The sequence below is a fragment of the Moschus berezovskii genome, chromosome 15 (assembly GCF_049115385.1).
Source record: "Moschus berezovskii isolate FMDL1 chromosome 15, NW_MosBer_1.0, whole genome shotgun sequence".
Taxonomy (NCBI): Eukaryota; Metazoa; Chordata; class Mammalia; order Artiodactyla; family Moschidae; genus Moschus; species Moschus berezovskii.
Window position 1 is genome coordinate 73,456,423 of NC_142474.1, and position 20,433 is coordinate 73,476,855.

Consider the following 20,433-nt stretch of genomic DNA (forward strand, 5'->3'; position numbering starts at 1 on the left):
TAAAAATTTTGAGTCACTATGTTGGACACCTGTAAAAGAGCCAACTCTTTGGAAAAGACCTTGATGCTGGGAAATACTGAGGGCATGAGGAGAAGGGGTCAACAGAGGATGAGATCATTGGATGGCATCACCGACTCCATGGACATGAGTTTAAGCAAACTCTGGGAGACAGTGAAGGACAGGGAAGCCTGGCGTGCTGCAGTCCACAGGATCACAAAGAGTCAGACATGACTTAGCAACTGAACAATAACACCTGAAAATAATATTATAAATCAACTATACCTCAATAAAAATAACACTACTACTAATAAAAAGTGTAGTAGTAGTAGTTTTTTAAGTGGTTTTTTTTTTTTTTTTTTTTTTTTTGGCCATGCCATGTGGAACATGGGATCCTCAAGAAATTGTCCAAACTGGTTTCCTCCAAGTGGTGGCTTTCTGCACAGGCAGAAGGGTCCTTGTGAAATTATCCTTTGTTCAAATTGTGGGGCCATATCCTTCTTTTCCCTAATACCATCTTTCTTCAAATTAAGGCTCATAATAAGAATGCTTTTTTTTTTCAAAATTTACTCACCTGTGTATTAATCTTGGCTGTGCTGGGTCTTTGTTGCTATCCAGGCTTTCCTCTGCTGCTGCTGCTGCTGCTAAGTCACTTCAGTCGTGTCCGACTCTGTGTGACCCCATAGACAGAAGCCCACCAGGCTCCCCCGTCCCTGGGATTCTCCAGGCAAGAACACTGGAGTGGGTTGCCATTTCCTTCTCCAATGTGTGCAAGTGAAAAGTGAAAGTGAAGTCGCTCAGTCGTGTCCGACCCTTAGCGACCCCACGGACTGCAGCCTACCAGGCTCCTCCATCCATGGCATTTTCTAGGCAAGAGTACTGGAGTGGCTTGCCATTGCCTTCTCCGAGGCTTTCCTCTAGCTGTGGCAAACAGGGGCTCCTCTCTAGTTGCAGTGTGCAGGCTGTTCATTGTGGTGGCTTCTCTCGTTGTGGAGCACAGGCTCAGTACTTGTGGAGCACAGGCTCAGTACTTGTGGCACACCGGCTTAGTTGCTCCATGGCATGCTGGGATATTCCCAGACTGGGGATCAAACCTGTATCTCCTGCACTGGCAGGCTGATTCTTTACCAGGGAAGCCCCAGACATTTTCTTTTTAATTTTAATCCTATATCCTTTATGGACAGTCAACTTCACAGAAGAATGCCAGAGCTAGTCTATTCTGGAGATAAGACTATAATCACCAACCAGGTCCAAATTTAAAACGAAGAGATGTCTCAGGCTCCCTTTCACAAATCCCAAATTGAAGGAAGATGGAATGCAGTGTCTCCAGAGACAAGACTCAAGAGCTAAGTCATTCATTCCTTAGCTCTGAATCCAGAGCAGGAGTCCCCTTCTTTCCCTGCTGAAAGAAATGGAAGCAGCTGCTGCTCAGTTTATTCTCAGCATGATTCTAGGAAAGTTGAGAGCGGAAGCTAAAGAGGGGAAAGAAGCACAGAACCAACCGAAAGCTTGAGTGTGTTTAATGTAACGAGTGGAACCTCACCACCCACATGTAAGCCCCCCCAGGAAACGCAATTTCCTCTTCCAGGAAATAAAGATGTGGAGAACTTCTGAGCAGCAGCCATCTATAATATGATGAGACAGAGTCTGATACAAAACAAATGCCTCGTAGCCTAGAGAAGGAGAGGCTGACTCTAGGCTCCTGGGGTCAGAAAGGTCTATAAGTATCTCTAACACTTACATGGAATGAGAACAAAGAGGGATATTTTTCCTTTTAGTTGATATTCAAGACAAAACAAAACAAAAACAAAACTCTTTCTAGACACATGCTGCTGCTGCTGCTGCTGCTAAGTCGCTTCAGTCGTGTCCGACTCTGTGCGACCCCATAGACGGCAGCCCACCAGGCTCCCCCGTCCCTGGGATTCTCCAGGCAAGAACACTGGAGTGGGTTGCCATTTCCTTCTCCAATGCGTGAAAGTGAAAAGTGAAAGTGAGGTCTCTCAGTCGTGTCCGACTGTGTGACCCCATGGACTCAGCCTACCAGGCTCCTCCATCCATGGGATTTTCTAGGCAAGAGTACTGGAGTGGCTTGCCATTGCCTTCTCCCAGACACATGATGAATATTGTTTTAAAAGATACGGTCTTCAGATGAATGGGTTTCTAAATGTAGGACTATATGCTTATATAGTAGAGCAGCACGGGTCTCCAGGAACCAATTGTCCCAAACAGAGAGAAAGGGAAAGTGGAGGGTATGGTCAAGGAATAGAAGCAGTATTCAACAGTGCCTAAGGGTCTGCTTCAGAGAAGGCAATGGCACCCCACTCCAGTACTCTTGCCTGGAAAATCCCATGGGCGGAGGAGCCTGGTGGGCTGCAGTCCATGGGGTCGCCAAGAGTCGGACAAGACTGAGTGACTTCACTTTCACTTTTCACCTTCATGCCTTGGAGAAGGAAATGGCAACCCACTCCAGTGTTCTTGCCTGGAGAATCCCAGGGACGGGGGAGCCAGGTGGGCTTCTGTCTATGGGGTCACACAGAGTCGGACACGACTGAAGTGACTTAGCAGCAGCAGCAGCAGCAGCAAGGGGCTGCTTCCAACTGGCCTGAGTTGCAATCCTGGTTATGGTTTTTTATTAACCGTGTGGTCACAGACAACCTGCCTAATCCTTCTAAGCTGCATTATTCTCATCCCTAACATAGAGATAATGATGATGACAGTGAGGATTTAATATCTACGTCTTAAGATTTTTATGAGGATTATGTGAATAGTGCATCAAAAGTGCTCATCACAAAAATAATGAAGAAAAAAAGTACTCATCACAGTGACTAATAGTATATGATGGTGATTATCATCATTATTATTTGAAACATTGTTTATTTTGGCTCTAGTTGCCACAAGCGGGCAGGGCTTCTCACTGCAGTGGCTTCTCTCGTCGGGAGCACAGGCTCTGAGGAGCACTAGCTTCAGTAGCTGCAGTGCATGGGCTCAGGAGTTGTGGTGAGTGGGCTCTTGAGCACAGGCTCAACAGCTGTGGTGCTAGGGCTTAGCTGCCCTACGGCATGTGGCATCTTCCTGAACCAAGGATCAAACCTGTGTCCCCTGCATTGGCCGGCAGATTCTTAACCACTGGACCACTAGGGAAGTCCTATTTGAAACTTTTTAAAAGTCACTGACTATTGACTAAATTAAGAGGACAAAAGACTTCCCCTTGAGTGCCTACATGTATTGGGTTGACCAGGAAGCTCATTTGGGTTTTTCTCTACCATATTATGGAACTTTCTGGTCAACGTAATACTTAACCCCTTTCTCAAGTGGTCAATGAAAACTCCAGCCATGAAGAATGGTGGGTTTGCTGTCTCCTAGGCCCCGAAGCCTCTGGTGGTCTGCCCTCTCTCTTCTGTGCAACAAGCTGTATTGAAGAATGGCTGGGAAAGAACCAAAGGGCAGGTGTCTTGAACCAGGAAGTTTCTCTTCCGCAGTCTGCAGAGAGAAGCCAGGCCTCTTTCTGGTTCTGTCACCTCGTTCTCAGCCACAGATACATTTTCCTACTAAATCTCCATACAATGAGCACCTACTGTGTGCCAGACTCTGGTGACGTCAACACAGCTGATGTTCTCCCACCGTCACACCTCTTGACTATGACCTTCCAGGGGTGGCAGCCTCTCTGCTGGATGATCCTGGCCTGAGGGTCGTTCAATGCTGTTAGATACTGATAAATGCCAGAGAGGGCTGACTCCTCAGGGAATGTATTTTTATCTTTAAAAGGTGTGTGTGTTTGCTCTGCAGAGTTCATACAGATTAGGAGAACATGCCAGCATATCTGACTTCCCAGCCCTGGCCTGCCACAAGGCAGCAATGGGAACTAACTAAGTCACCAAATTCTTCTAGGCCTCAGGTTTTCTTCATCTTTAAAAGTTTGAAACTAGCTGTGGTCTGAGGTCTTTTTCAGCTGACAGTCTATACTTTTGTGATCAGAAGCCAGCTGATCCAAGCTGAGGCTCTTCCATACCTTTTTAATCTCCCTCTCAAAAAAAAAAGAAGGAAGAAGAAAAGAACTATTGTTCTATTTCTTAAATTAATCTGGGTTTAATATATTAGAGCAACAAGCACTTTAACCAAGTACATTTTAATCATTTTGCGTAATAATTCAGAGGGAACGGGCCTGCAGTGCTGGTAAGCAGTAGTCTATCCTGAAGAAAAAATTTATTCTCTAGAGCACAGAACAAAAGTACCCCACTTATCCTCAGCAGGACCATCAGGACCACCAGTGAGGCATGAAAGCCTACCAGTGACGACACGGTAAGACGTTACACTGCAGCTTCAAGGGCTGTCAGGTTTAAAGCAATGCAACTTAGGAAATGATACAAAACAAAAACAAAAAACTGTGCAAAAACAAACAGAGGTAGGGTTAGTCAGCACCAAATCTTTCTCGGGTGGGGCATTTTAAAAGAAAAGGGTTCACCATCCCTTTCTAGTGGAAAGGCAGGCAAACAGCTGAATTTTTTTTTTTTTTTTTAATCGATGACCTTGATCCTTCCCGTGGGAAGGCTCGTTTCGCTTTTCGGTTGGGTTAGATGGAGAGTCACGTGGACTCGGGTGCCTCTGCCCGCGCGCAGCTCAGCATCCCCGGTGCGGGGATGGGACCAGGTCTCGGGGCCGGAGCCGCTGCGAGCGGAAGCGCGGGGAGCAGCGCGGGGCGGGCCCCGGAGGAGAGCGGCGCCCGGCGGGCGGTGCGCGGGCCGCGGCTCCGGGGCGGGCGTCCCGGCAGCCGGCTCGGCGGCGGGGCCCCGGGGTGACGAGCGCCCCCTGGCCCGCGCCGCCGCCCAGCCGCGCGCTCTGAACGCCGCCGCCGGCAGGTAGGTCCCCGCGCGGGTCCCCGACCGATCTGGAGGGCCGGGCGCCCTGCGAGGGGCGCGGGGCGGCCACCCCGCTAGGGCTCCGAGCCGGTCCAGGGCGGCAGGACGGTGAGCTCGGAAAGGGCGACAAGCGCCGCAAACTTTGGGTCTCGTTTCCGCGGTTTGTGGCGCGCGGGACGCCCGGGATGCGCGGACCTTGGCCGGGCAGAGGCCGTCGGGGCCAGGGGCTGGGGCGCCTCCGCTTCCTTTTGGGCTTTTCTCTCACCTAAACTGCGGGGTGGGAGGGAGGGAAGGAAGACGGTGGCGGAAAGTTTACTGTTTCCCGCACGCCCTGGGAAGGAGAGGTGTGTGATGCGGTGGCAGCCTGTCCACCGAGGAAAATTAAGTTTTCTCGGCGTCTGCTCGAGAAGCAGACGGGGCTGCCAACACTCACTTCTAAACTAAGCCAAGTTTCCTTCCAGGGGCCTGGGGCCCCAGGAGGCCGGTTTTGATAGATGTCAGGAAACAAAAAACTGGTGCTCAATCCTGTAATCTTGGGGTGAGTGTTTTTCAGCTTTGGGGCCACACGTTAAGAAACTAGAGCTAGTGCCTTTATTTTATTCGGTTCTCAAGAGGTCGGGTTATCAGTGTGAAATGGACCTTTCACGCTAACGACTCGGCGTTCCCTGCGGGCGGGCGCGCCTGGATGAAGACAAGCTCCGAGGCGGGCCCACTTGGGAGATGCTGGGGTTTCTGCAAGGAGAAAGCTTTGTCCCTGGGCTTGTCCTGCTCAGAGTGGTGCTGATGAAAGATGGTTCAGCGACGGACCGAGCTGACCAGGAGGGGGCTGGTGACACGGGGAGGAGAATGAGAAGGCGCCTCTCTCCTCGTCCGCGGAATGGTCCATCCCCAGGATGGTCCATCCCCAGGTATGGACAGCGTGCGGGTCCCTTTCTGAACACAGGTCTGGTTGTTGCTTCCCTGAAGCTGTGACCACCACCGTCCTTTCCTGGTGGGGAAATTTGATAGACAAGCCCTGTTAGTAAAATGGTGGTGCCCCACTCCCACCCCACACCCCAATCCTGTGAATCACCATCTTCATTTCCCCCCAACTTATCTTTTAACTCATGTAAAATGGCAGTCTCACCGCCGGTGCTTTAATCTTTTTTTTTTTTTTTAAATGCTGTGTCTCCTGGGAAGGAGGGTGACATTTACTAATTTGGTTGCAAATGAGTTCTGAAGTTGGTGCGCGACTGTTTAGAATCCCTCGGAGATCAGCCCCATTGTTTGAAGCAGGTGTCTGCGGCAGACTGTTAGTCTTTCCTCGTGTTGATTGAACGTACATATATTTAAAGAGGCGGCATAGGAAGAGCTTCTAAAACCTTCAAAGCCTCAGCTGTGGAACTCCTCCAAGTTAGCATTAAGTCTAAATTAAGTTTGGTTTGTTCCCCCCCCTCATAAACTTTTTCTTGATTTCAAGAGCGACCTGTCCCCATCGCCAGTCTTTGTTTCGGCCCTCTGTGATTTTTCTTGTAAGCTTTTAAAATGTAAGCTTCCAGGGAGGACTCTCTCACCACCCTCCGCCTTGTGTTCACTTCCGCCACCCTCTTGTGCAGCGGAGGCTTGGGATGGCAGGTGGCTCATGGGCAAGCTTCTTTGTCCTCCCAGATCCTTCTCCCTTCTGCAGAAATTCCCTGTTGTCTGTCTGAAAGATACATGGGCCAGTGATGAGACCTTTCTTTTGTTGAGGTCCCTCTAGCCTTTCATTTATGCAGATATTGTTCAGTTAGTCACACCTTGGTCCTTCTTCAGATCTCAAAAGTGCCTTTCAACACTGAAATGAGCTTTCTCTTGTTTGTAGCAGGTCCTGCAGGGGGTTGGAGGGGGACTCCCTGGAATAGCCCATTCCTATTTCTATGAAGGTCCCTCTTGCAGTTGTAATATATTCCTTCTCTTCCATGGAAAAGGCAATTCTTCTGTGTAGTGTGTCTGGTGTTTTACCTGAAATTCCATGTGGACTGGGTCCAGGATTTTTTTCAAGAGTGTGGCCTTATAGTACAAATCTGTAACTGGCATTCAGGAGTAAAGCTCCACAAAATCTCCTTACAATGTGGGATTTGGTGACAGGACATTTGCCTTCCTTTTAAAATAGGAACTGGAATTAGTACTACCTGTTCTGATTGCATTTGCTTTGGAGTTACTGATTGTGTTGCTTGCCCCTTAAAGTATTGTTGATGTTGTCATCTAATATAACTGTTAATAAGGATATTTTTTATTTCAGATGACATCCTTTTTATAGGGTTCAATATTTTATCATTTTTCCCAAGTAATTTTCACAAATCATTTCATTGAAATAAAAAAAAATGGTTATATGATAAAACACAGAGAACACAAATGTATCATGTGAACTCATATAAGTTTGTTGCCCTAAATCAGATTGTAATTATAAGCAAGGGAATTGGTTTTGTGACAACATACATAATGTTAAACTCATTCTTTCTGTTTCTGTCCATTAGTTTGGAAGTTTAAATTTCTCGTTTTCAAGCAGTCGTGCATCCAGCTTTGCTTTTTAATACCTATTCTAGCTGTCAAGGCAGAAATCAGGAACAAATCATAGAAAAACATGATGCTGAGGCAAAAAGATTAATTACGAGGTGTTTCCTTGCAATAATGGAAACCTCTTTCATTATTTTAACCTGTCAACCATTTGTACATGATTATTCACATTGCTCTGTCATCTGAGGATATCCTTGAGACAAAATGAGAACTAGAAGTTTCTGAAATTAGGAATAGCACAGCCAAAGCCTGGAATCATAGATTTCTGCTCTGGGATTAAATTAGCAGATATTCAAAGCTACTCACTCTGGCAGTACATACTCTACAGGCCAATGTTACCTTTTGATTTTTTTCTTTGTTTGGTGTAAAAAAATGTTTTTCTTGGTGTATTGTTGACTTGCAGTGTTGTGCTAGTTTCGGGTGCACAGCAAAGTGATTCAGTTATGCATGTACATGTATCTCTCCTTTTTCAGATTCTTTTCTCATGTAGGTAATACAGAATATTGAGTCTAGATCCCTGTCTTATACAGTAGATCCTTGTTGATTATTTTTTTATATTAGTGTGTGTATGTTAATCCCAAGCTCCTAATGTATCCCTCCACCCCACCCCCAGCATTTCCCCTTTGGTAACCATAAGTTTGTTTTCTAAATCTGTGAGTCTGTTTCTGTTTTGTAAATAAGCTCACTTATATAACTTTTTTTAAAATTATAACTTTGAATTAAGCTAATCCTATTCATGGTAATCAGAGCCAACAAAAGCAGTAAGACATGATTTATTGATGTATTAGTATTTATAATTTATGTGCCAGATATTATATGGCACATAATTTTACTTGTATTTGGTAAATATTAGTCTCATTTAATCTTTGCAAGGTTTTTGTAAATTTTGATATCACCATCATTATCACCATCGTTGTCATTATCCTTGTTAGCATTCGCATTTTGCAGTTGGGGAAATGGAGGCTGAGGAAGGTTGAGTCACTTGCCCAGCTCTTAACAGCTGATAACTGTTAGAATCAGGCCTGTGTGATTGCCAAGCCTTGCCAAAAACCACAGAGCTGGAATAACCTACCAATTAAATTTTGTAAATTGCAATAAAAAATACACCTGACAAAATCTGCCATCTTAATCATTTTTAAATTTTAAACAGGTCAGTGGCACTGAGCACATTCACACTGTCATGCACCCATCACCACCGTCCGTCTACGGAGCTCTTTTCATCTTGCAAAACTGAAACTCTCTACCCATTAAACAATTAACTCCCCATTCCCCCTTCCTTCAGCCCTTGGAACCTCTGTTCTACCTTCTATCTCTGAATTTGGCTACTCTAGGTCCCTTGTATAAATGGAATCGTACAGGATTTGTCTTTTTGTGAGTTGCTTGTTTTACTAAGCTTAATGTCCTTCAGGTTCATCTGTGTCAGAATTTCCTTTCTTCTTAAAGGCTGAATAATATTCCATTTTATCTACCATCAGTTCAATGGACATGAGTTTGAGCAAACTCCAGGAGATGGTGAAGGACAGGGAAGCCTGGTGTGCTGCAGTCCATGGGGTCACAAAGAGTTGGACATAATTGAGCAACTGCGCAACAACAGTATCTCCCACAGTGCATCTACCACATTTTGTCTATCCATTCATCTGTTCATGGTTGTTTGGGTTGCTTCCACATTTTGGCTTACAAATAAGGCTGCTGTGAATATGAGTATAAAAATCTCTCTTCAGATCTCTGCTTTAAATACTTTTGGCTGTATACCCAAAAGTGGAATTGCTGGATCAGATGATAATTCTGTGTTTAGTTTTTTGAGGAGCCACCACACTGTTTTCCATGGCGACTGCACCATGTTGCATTTCCACCAACAGTGCAGGAGGGTTTCACTGTCTCCCGTCTGCGCCCATGCTCATTACTGTTTGTTGATTGTTGTCATCCTAATGGGTGTGAGATGGTAACCAATTAACATTTTACCAAACCATTTGGTGCCCAACCTCAGGGGTTCATGGGTTGATGCTGCTTCTGAATTCATTATTTTTTTTCCTATCTCATCCTGTACTTACGTCCCTTTTTATTTTTTTCCTCTCTCTCTATTTCTTTTAACCTTGAAACATCCCAGACTTACAGAAAAGCTGTAATTACAGTACAAAGGGGGAAATCCTTTTACCCTTTAACCCTACTGATGATGTCTAAATAAGTTGCTGACCGGATGCCCTATCACCTTATCAGTTCTTTCATGCGTATTTCTTACAAACAGGAACATTCTCCCCCAGAAGCAGAGAATAGCCACAAAATTAGGAAATGAAGTTAATATGTCTCCTTTTTTAGTGCAGAATAATTGCAGGACTTACGACTCCAGCATCTCCTGCAGGACTAGGGAACCCACGGGCAGAAGGGCTTCTGCCCTCTAGAGAGGACTACCCCTACTTGCGTGAAGTACCTTGTGGTTTAGCAATGAGCAGTTGTCGAGAATCAGGTAAGCGTGGCATTCACTGTAATGATGCTAAATGTGCAGAACAGACCCTTTGCAGACAGTTAAAGGTTATCTTCTTGTATGTGACCAAAACAAGACAAATTCCCAGGACAGTGGAGAAAACCAGAGAGTTGAGGGTTGTGCTTTCATCCACCAAGTTTTTGTTGGGAGCCTCAGAGCCACACACTGTACTGTGTAACCGTGGGCGAGATGCAGCCAGGTAAAGGGGAAATTCTGAGTGTGATGACTTCATCATGCGTTATGTTAGTTTATAATATCACCGTGCACAACCATGTTGCAGATTCATTTGTTTCCCTCTTCGCCAGTATGAACTCCATAAAGGCTGGCATTTGCCTGTAGCCCTTTTCCCAGCACCTACAGCAGGACTGGTGCCCAAGGAGCCCCCAGTGAACCCCCAGTGCAGAATGAGTGCGCACATGCTGTACTGGGCACACACGTGGTGCCCGGGGAACGCTAGGTCTGGGGGTCTGGGAAGGCATCCCGAGAAAGTGGGGCTCAGCTGAAACCTGCAGTGTGGGTGAGGATGTTGTGGAAGATGGGATTGCATTTTAGGATGGCCTGTGAGCATGACATCCTAATAAGGCAAAGGACAAACCCCGTCTGATTTGAGCAGAGCAGTGAGGGAGGAGAATGTGGTGAGCCCAGATGCTTCCCTCTCAAAGGGTGTTGATCACTACCACATCAGCTACTACTCTTTAGTTGAAAGTACGAAGAGCGGACCCTTAATCACCCTTGGCTAGCCTACAGGAAAAGAGTCTGATGCTGGGAGGGATTGGGGGTGGGAGGAGACGGGGATGACAGAGAATGAGATGGCTGGATGGCATCACCGACTCGATGGACATGAGTTTGAGTGAACTCCGGGAGTGTGATGGACAGGGAGGCCTGGCGTGCTGTGATTCATGGGATCACAAAGAGTCGGACGCGACTGAACTGAACTGAGCCTACCCTGTTACCCGTCCCCAGCCCTCTGCATTGTTCATACTGGGCATATGCTACAATAAGCATCTAGCCGGTAGAGTCTTGTTGCCAAGATATGGGTGAGTTTCCAAAGCAAGCCAGGCGCGGAGAATTCACGGTCAGATGACTCTTCACTGCCCAGGTGAGCCAGAGGCCGAGTCTTTCATGAGAGTCAGCTGACATGTCTCTCTTGCAGTTTGGGGAGAAATTCTTGTCAGCTGTGTGGTAGCGTTTTTTAGAGCAGTAGTTTTCAACTGTTTCCATCCTGTGGTCTGTTAATGTGCTGTTTGCAGTGATAAAGAGATGGGCCTCTCATCTAGTGTTGTTGAAACTGCAAAGCACAATCATTATTGGATTGTGAGATTTGCGTTGTGTTGCAACAAGCAAATCTTTAAACATGAAATGGAACAGAAAAACTAGAATGCATTTCACATAGCAAGAGTAAATAATTTATGAAATTTGGGATCATGGAGTTTGGGAAATGTGTCTTATGATCATCATAGACCTATGACCTTTAGTTTTCTGTAGTGTTCCTTTAAGTTGTAGAATCATACACGCTCTGGCCTGGAGGGAGGCAGAGGAAAGTGATATTGATTGGCATCATGCCAAGTGTCTGGGGTACGTGAGACCATTTTCTCCTAAAGTCCTGCCCATTGAGTGGATCATCCACAGTTTACAGAGATGCTTAGGTGTGTAGAGGTCAAGAATCTTCATCAAGGGTCCCACAACAAAGGACTAGCTGTGAACTCTGATCGCTCGGCTCCCAATTTAAGCTCCTTTTTCTGCCTCCGTGGGGTATATTCCCAAAGTTTGTTCATCAGTTGGCTATTTGGGGGAAGATGTCATCTCAGGGGGAGAGTCTTATAATCAGATTCCACGTTTGTTAAGAGGAATACAGACTTTGGGATGCGCCTTGTCAGCTTCTTAAGGAAAAAAAAAAAGAAAATCACTTAGAAAAAAATAGTATTGATTCAACAGACGATAGATTGTGGGGCCTGAAGTCAACAAAGATGAAAACGGCCCCTCCGCCCTCCCCTTGAAGCTTCCCTCCCCGCTCAGGCTGGAAGCAGCAGCTTGGGTGGGGCCACATGAGGTGATGTGCTTTGCTTCCCAAAGCTGGGGTCCCCAGGTCTGCAGCTGAGTCTGCCACTCCCCGTCTCCTTCTCCCGGTATGGAGCCAGAGGCCGCTGCACTGCTCCTGGACAGAATTATGTAACTCTGCAAATTCGTGGCATCGGGGCTCTGTGATTTCCAGTGTCAGCCAGGCCCTCCCTCAGACTTCGCCTAGTCAACACCCTTCCCCTGTAGAATACAGCCATTTCAGACCATCTCCTGCTGCCACCATCCCCTCAGCCTGCTTCGCTGAGAAAGTGGGACTTTCCCTGATGAAAACAACCTAACCCTGTGATGACAGGCCTCCATGCCCAGCTCTGCCTGGATCTACCCTCCTGTCCTTCCCGTCTTTTATGATAAAAAAGAAACAGAAGCCTCACCTTCTAAGGTTCGTCCTCCACCGATGCTCTGGATTCCATTTCTCCCTCCTCCGTGGAAGGAGGGGGAATCTCTTGATGATCTTGTTCTGCACCTGTATTTTCCTTACCGCCCCACCACCAACCCTCCCCCATGCCTGGTCCCACCTCACTGCACAAGCATGCTGAAGCCCCTTCCTTCTCGGAAGAAGAAGACCATCCTTCTTCACCTTCCTTCAGCCACGGCCTTCTCTTTCCTCCTCTTCACAACCAGCCTCCTTAAATTGTCCTCCGCCCCTGCTGCTCTGTCCTCACTCCGTGTCGTGGCCGCAGACATCCGGCTCTGTTGCCTCTGGGAATCTAACACATTCATGCTCCCTTTTGCTTTCTTGTTGTTCAGCCGCTAAGTCGTGTCTGACTCTTTGCAGTCTCATGGACTGTAGCCCATCAGGCTCCCCTGTCCATGGGTTTATCTAGGCAAGAATACTGGAGTGGGTAGCCGTTTCCTCCTCCAGGGGATCTTCCTGGACCAGAGATTAACAGGCAGATTCTTTACCACTGAGCCACCAGGGAAGCCCTCCCTTTTGCTGACACTTGCTCAATTCCACTCCTTTCTTCCTTGACTTCTCTGCAGCAGATGGTGTACTGAGCACCTCTGCATTCTCGGAGCAGCGCCTTCATCCCAGCCCTGCTTCCCATTCTCCTTCCTTCCCCTCTTCTGCTTTGCAAGCTCCTCCTCTCCCTCCTTTCCCATGGAAGGTTGATGTTCCTCTGGATTCTCACTCCGTGGGTAACCTCATGCTCACTGACCTGAACAGCCATCCCCTTGCTGAACACTCCCTAATGGTGACGTCTCCCGAGTCCTTTTGCGGCTGCTAAATGGGTGCGTCTAGTACCTCATACCTCAGAGTGCTTGCACGGTCTTCCCCTTTCTCTTTCCACAAGATAACCTCCTTCCCGTTCTCTTCTGTCTCTGGTACTGTGTCACCTGTTCTTGCACAAGCAGAAATCTGGATGTTTCCCTTGACTCCTCACCTCCTCAGCTCACCCCAGGACAAGTTCTGGTAGGTGTACACCCCTACATATCTTTTCATTCCATCCACCTTTTCCTGCCCCGACTCAGGTCACCACCATTTCTCTTCCGGATCACCACCAGAACCTCCTCCCTGGTCTCTGATACTGTTGGTTGTTCTCCACTGTGCAGCTGGGAGGATCCTTGTAGAACTCAGATCTGAGCTTGTCACTCCTTGCTTTAAACTCTGCAGTCACTACCCAGTGTTATTTGGAATGAAATCTGGACTCTATAACATGAATTAGTTGTTCAGTTGCTAAGTTGTGTCCGACTCTTTGCGACCCTATGGACTGCAGCACACCAGGCTTCCCCGTCCTTCACCATCTCCTGGAGTTTGCTCAGAGTCATGTCCATTGAGTCAGTGATGCTGTCTAACCATCTCATTTTCTGCCATCCTCATCTCCAGTGAATATTCAGGGTTGATTTCCTTTAGGATTGGCTGTTTTGATTTCTTGCTGTCTAAGGGACTCTCGAGTCTTCTTCAACACCACAGTTTGAAAGCATCATCTTCTTTATGAAAGCATCAGTCTTCTTTATGGTTGAACTCTCATGTCCACACATGGCTACTGGAAAAACCATAGCTTTGACTGTTTGGACCTTGGTCAGCGGTGATATCTCTGCTTTTTAATATGCTGTCTGGGTTTGTCACAACTTTCCTTCCAAGGAGCAAGCGTCTTTTAATTTCATGGCTGCAGTCACCATCCACAATGATTTTGGAGCAGAAAATCATTTGGTGCAGAAAATAAAAATGTCTGCACAAGTGGGATCATCAACTCAGCAGGTTTTGTCTGTGGGTTTCTGGAATTACCTTGATACATTGTACTAGAAGTTCAGAGTTGAAGGTGATGGAAAACATTTTACATGCTTAAAGACAGCTTCTTACGAGGGAGAAACTCTGACTCCCCTTCCCTGTGGTGGGCTTTTCTCCCCCGGTCACCCTCCCAGTTTCTCACCTTGCTGAGAAAGGCCAGTAATGAAAGGAAAAGAGACTGTGTTCAGGATGATAAGGAAATAAAAAGTAATACTGAAATACTCCAAAATGTCCCCCTACAAGCAAATGGAGGAGGCAGAGGGTAAACACTGAATGCAGATGTACAGAGAGCTCAAAATTATTTTAGTAAAAAGAAAATATCAAAGGATAAAAGAGGTTAAAATTTAATAAAACGATGTTTTTAGGATCTTTCAGAACAAAATCATCATGATCTTAAACTGCATTAAGAAAGATAAAAAGGTAACATAGATCAAAAGTGAAGGATGAAGTTTAAGATTTAGGATGATAAAGGCCTGCCAAAGATTAAATAATTGAGAGCATTCGAGGAAAAATGTCTTGAAAGTGAAGAGTAATAAATTCATTTTAAAAAATTTTTATTGGAGTATAGATGCTTGACAGTGTTGTGTTTCTGCTGTCCAGCAAAGTGATTCAGCTACACATATACATATATCCCCTCTGTGGGGGTTTCTTTCCCGTTTAGGTCACCAAGTTGAGTTATCTGTTTTATACATAGCAGTGTGTATATATGTCAAAGAGTCTGACACAACTCAGCAACTGAACAACAACAATGTATGTCAATCCCAATCTCCCAGTTCATCCCACCCCTCCGCCCCCTTGGTATCCTTACACTTCTTCCTTTCATCTGTGTCTCTATTTCTGCTTTGCAAATATGATCATCAAGAGTCATAAATTCTGCAGGGCAGCGGTCCCCAACCATTTTGGCATCAGTGATCGGTTTTGTGGAAGACAGTTTTTCCACTGACCAGGAAGTCAGGTGGATGGTTTCAGGATGATTCAAGAGCATTACATTTTTGGTGTCCTTTATTTCTAATCTAGTGCCACTGATCTGACAGAGGTACCAGGTCTGCGGCCCAGAGGTTGGGGGCCCTTGCTTTAGGGGACTTACTGAAAGGTAGAATAACCAAAAATATGAAACCAGAGGAGAAAAACACATACTCTTTTAAAGAAGATTAAAAATAAATCCCAGCAATAATAAAATGAGCACTTGAATGGGTTCCCAACAGCTAGTAAGCCATGGCTAAAACAATGTTAAGACGGGAGCTTAGGGTTTGGGCTTATACCTCAAAAGCCCATGTCACCTCAGTGGGATTTTAGAGGCAATTTTTAGAGTACACCTCTGTGCGGATGCCATCATGTTTTGGGGCAAATGCTCTGTGTGATCCACTGGGATGTTTCCATCCTGGGTGGGGGGGGCGGTCACACGGGGGCAACCAAAGAGTTATGCTCATCTTTGTCTGCCGAACAAGGGAGATGCTTTTAACCGTGTGAAGCTCAGCATCCCTGCCCTCCAGAGCTCAACGGAGTCTCCACCCCAAGCATTCTGATTTCCTCTGGGAATTGAGAGATCAGGTGGTACCCGGGTGCTTCCTCACCTTGTTCATGGAGCCTCTTCTCCACCATGGTCCATTTGGCAATTACCCAAGAGAGAGTCCTTTCCTGTTACATCTTTTCTGTGTAGCTTGTGATGTGTTTCCTATCCCTCTTTTGCTTTCTCGTGTCTCTGGGGATTTGTGACTCTATCTGGCTCATAAAGAGAGCTCAATAACAATATTTTTTCTAATTTTTATATATTTGGCTACACTGAGTGTTAGTTGTGGCATGTGGAATCTTTAGTTGCTGCATTTAGACTCACAGTTGAGGTAGGTGGGATTTAGTTCCCTGACTAGGGATCGAACCTGGATCTCCTGAATCGGGAGCAGGGAGTCTTAGCCACTGGACTGCCAGGGAAGTCCCAATAATGATACTGTAATTCAGTTGTTATCTCCTGAGAAAGCTTGGTCAGTGACCTTGTTGTTGTTCAGTTGCTAAGTTGTGTCCTTCTCTTTGCAACCCCATAGACTGTAGCATGCCAGACTTCCCTGTCCTTCACTATCTCCCAGAGTTTGCTCAAACTCACGTCCATCGATGCCATCCAACCATCTCATCCTCTGTCGTCCCCTTCTCCTCCTGCCTTCAATCTTTCCCAGAATCAGGGTCTTTTCCAGTGAGTCAGCTCTTCGTATCAGGTGGCCAAAGTATTGGAGCTTCAGTTTCAGCATCAGTCCTTCCAATGAATATTAAGCGTTGATTTCCTTTAGGGTTGACATACACCAGGTCTTCTATTTCCTTCTCTTTCTTAAACTCTCAGCACAGAGCTCAGACTGCATCTTCACTTGCGGAAGCTAGGATATCTCCTCATCAGAGAATAGATTTTGTTTTTCTCTCATTGCCAGCATGAAGAAGTCTAATTATAAATGTCATGTTTTTCAGGACCTGCTCATTAGTACTAAGAGCTCTGAGCACTGTCACATTTGCCCATGTGCTTAAGGTGAATGTTAGGGGTCTGACTGAGAAGTGGTGCATGGGGCCAAGTGCGTTATTACACTTCAGTACATTGACTTCTGTTTGGCCAGACTCTATACCATGTCACCTGCTGCTTCCCTCCCTTCCCCAGCCCTGCTGTGTGTTACCAGTCCCTCCACCTTGCTTCCCAGGTCCCTTGCAATGAATGAAGACACATGGGAGTTGGCATGCAAGGGTATTAAGAATCCAGATTAGATCGTCCTTTTCCATAGCAGAGACTGGAGAGAGGCTATAGCATCTTGGAGCAACTTTACACTGCCTTGGTCCAGCTTTTCCACGGTCATGCAGTCTTCGTGAGCCGTCTGACAATGAAGGCAGATGGAAAGATCACAGAATTGGGGGTAGGAGACCAGTGTTCTCTGATCTGCTTGGCCACGTCGACCATAAGATGAGTGAGTTGGATAAGGGGGAGGTCTCTAGAATTCCTCCTGATCCTAATATTTTGTGGCTGTTTGGGGAGGGTGTCTTTTGAGATCTACACATTCCACTCACACCAGGATTTCCCCAGGCACCTTGGTGGTGCAGTATCAATTACATGTCATGGCTCCCAGCCTGTAGTTAACCCATTCATTAGCCTGGGTGTAGAATACAGAGTACAGTATGTCCCCTACATATGAATGAGTTCTGTTCTGAGAGTGCATTCATAAATCTAATTTGTTCATAAGTCCAACAAAATTAGCCTCAGTTCAGTTCAGTCGCTCAGTCGCGTCCAACTCTTTGCGACCCCATGAATCACAGCACGCCAGGCCTCCCTGTCCATCACCAACTCCCGGAGTTCATTCAAACTCATGTCCATCGAGTCGGTGATGCCATCCAGCCATCTCATTCTCTGTCGTCCCCGTCTCCTCCTGCCCCCAACCCCTCCCAGCATCAGACTCTTTTCCAGTGAGTCAACTCGTCGCATGAGGTGGCCAAAGTATTGGAATTTCAGCTTCAGCATCAGTCCTTCCAATGAACGCCCAGGACTGATCTCCTTTAGAATTAGCCTGCTGCTGCTGCTGCTCCTTAGTCGCTTCAGTGGTGTCCGACTCTGTGCAACCCCATAGACAGCAGCCCATCAGGAAAACTGGGATGGGATTCTCCAGGCAAGAACACTGGAGTGGGTTGCCATTTCCTTCTCCGTAGAATTAGCCTCGGCACCCAAATAGCACAATTGGCTGTATATTGTTGTTGTTGAGTTGTTACATCCTATCCGACTCTTTGTGACCCCATGGACTGCGCTGCACCAGTCTCCTCTGTCCTTCACTGTCTCCCAGAGTTTGCTCAAACTCGTGTCCGCTGAGTCGGTGATGCCATCCCACCCTCTCATCCTCTGTCACCTCCTTCCTCTCCTGCCCGCAGTCTTTCCCAGCATCAGGGTCTTTTCTAATGAGTCGGCTCTTTGCATCAGGTGGCCAGAATGTTGGAGCTTCAGCATTAGTCCTTCCAAAGAATATTCAGGGTTGATTTCCTTTAGGTTTGACTGGTTTGATCTCCTTGCTGTCCAAGGGACTCTCAAGAGTCTTCTCCAGCACCACAGTTCGAAAGCATCAATTCTTTGGCACCCAACCTTCTTTATCAGCTCTTTAGTAACTAACTGTACTGTAATAGGTTTATAATACTTTTCACACAAATAATACATAGATAACAAATACAAAAAATAAAACATTTTATTTTATTATTATTTTTTTAAATAAAACATTTTAAGTCTTACAGTACAGTACTTTGAAAAGAATGCCAGACATGTGAATGCCTGTTCACATCTTTGAAAGTTCACAACTGAAAGGTTTGTATGTAGGGAACGTACTGTATTACCAGTGGTTGGAACACATACCTCTTCACCAGTAAACGGGAGAGCAGTCACCCAAACACTGAAATCATTCTGTTCTCATTTTAAATTTTGCAAATTAAAGCTACCTGTGAAAAAAAGGGCAACAGCACATTTTTCCTTCTCCTGTGTTAGTGGTGATGGTAGCACAAGAAGTCTGATAACAGCCAGCTCTTCTCAAAATGCTGATTCTTCGAAAAGAACACCTTGATTTCCTCAGTGGACTTTGTTTCTGGAAGATAAGCTTATGAGGAATAGCAGCCAGATAGCATCTTCTCCGCTCTAAGAGTGGAAACTCTTTGTTCTGCATCAGTCATCGGAGAAGAAAAATAAATTATCATGTATTTTTAAATGACTGAATTGCATTACTTCTTTTTTTTAAGTATTTATTTGCTTATTTATCTTTGGCTACACTGGGTCTTCATTGCTGTGTGCAGGCTTTCTCTAGTTGGTGACTAGTGAGGGCTACTCTTTGTCGCAGAACTTGGGCATATTGCATTGATTTCTCTTGTTGCAGAGCACAGGCTCTACGTTATGGGCTTCAGTAGTACAGTGCATGGGCTAGGGTACCACAGCAATCCTGGATAGTTAAAGTCCTTACAATTTTGAAATAATTCAGGGAGAAATCACTTGCATAATTCCAAGTTCTGACGCAGAAGCAGCTTAAATATTTGCCAAAAGTGCAGCACAAAGTACTCTCACCTTCCTCTGTTCCAGTAAAAAGAAGGAGTTTACTGCTGGGATTCTTTTTAAGTTCCTGGGCCCTGAGATCTGTTATTATTTATAATACACTTCGGTATTTGATGAAAGTGCTTTTGGAAAGAAAGCCAAAAGTAACGCAAAAGGAAAGGTCTCTTGCGTTACTTATTAAAATAAGTGCAACATTGTTGTTGTTATTGAGTCACCCGGTTGTGTCCCACTCTTCGCAGCCCCATGGCCTGCAGCACGCCGGGGGTCCTTGTCCCTCACCATCTCCCAGAGTTTGCCCAAGGTCATGTTCATTGCATCGGTGATGCCATCCAGCCATCTCATCCTCCGACGCCCTCCTCTGCTGCCCTCAGTCTTTCCCAGCATCAGGGACTTTGCCAGTGAGTCATCTGTTCACATCAGATCACCAAAATACTGGAGCTTCAGCAACTTGCTTGACCCCAAATTGCCTGTATTGCTAAGCGTAAGCTAGCACATAATTTTAGAAATTTTAATGAAGGCAAACTTAATCCATTAATAGTGTCCCATAGGTGAAACTGATATAGAGAAATGCAAATTCAATCTTTGAATTTTATTATTTCAATTGAAAAGAAGAAGGGCAAGCCCTTCTCTTTTGAGAACAGGTTAGAGGTACTCAGAACAGAGAATATATCTTCATTAAATATACAAAATCAGGGGACTTCCTAGGTCATCCCAAGGTTAAGACTTCACTTTCCAATGCAGGAGGTGCAGATTCCATCCCTGATCAGGGATCTAAGATCCCACATGCCTCATGACCAAAAAAACCAAAACCTAAAATGGAAGCAATAATGTAACAAATTCAGTAAAGACTTAAAAAATGGTCCACATTAAAAAATCTTTTAAAACATAGTAATGTGAAAAATATACAAAATCATTTTCTCCTGGAAAAATATGGTAGATATTTTCTGGTGGAAAAATTAGTATAGACCTCTGGGTCTAAATATCTAGACACAGAGATCACACCATTTATTCAAGTACTAGTTTGTCTCAAGACACCTAGCAGTACAGCTAAGAAAGCAAAATATAAAGAATCATTAAACATTCTGCAAGTCCAGAAACTGAGACACATGTTTGTTTGGATGTTTGTCTGAAAACTATCAATAGGAAGGTTCAGGCTGAATTCCAGGGAATTTTAATCCAAACGCTGCATTCTCTTAGTTTTTTGCAAGAGTGA

The 20,433-nt window shown here is 45.6% G+C and overlaps 1 protein-coding gene across 3 annotated transcripts in view; it reads left to right on the forward strand.

Moving 5' to 3' along the window:
* The first annotated feature begins 4,661 nt into the window (after positions 1 to 4,661).
* PRKCQ (protein kinase C theta) overlaps positions 4,662 to 20,433 on the forward strand; it is a 155,611-nt gene continuing 139,839 nt past the window's right edge. Inside the window, exon 1 of one of the 3 annotated variants that reach the window (XM_055427121.2) lies at positions 4,662 to 4,853. Coding sequence is in view for 1 of the 3 variants with exons in the window: in XM_088844201.1 (XP_088700327.1) it covers positions 5,747 to 5,761 (15 nt within the window). In the remaining 2 variants the exon portion in view is untranslated. The other 2 variants (XM_055427130.2, XM_088844201.1) reach the window with 2 other exon arrangements.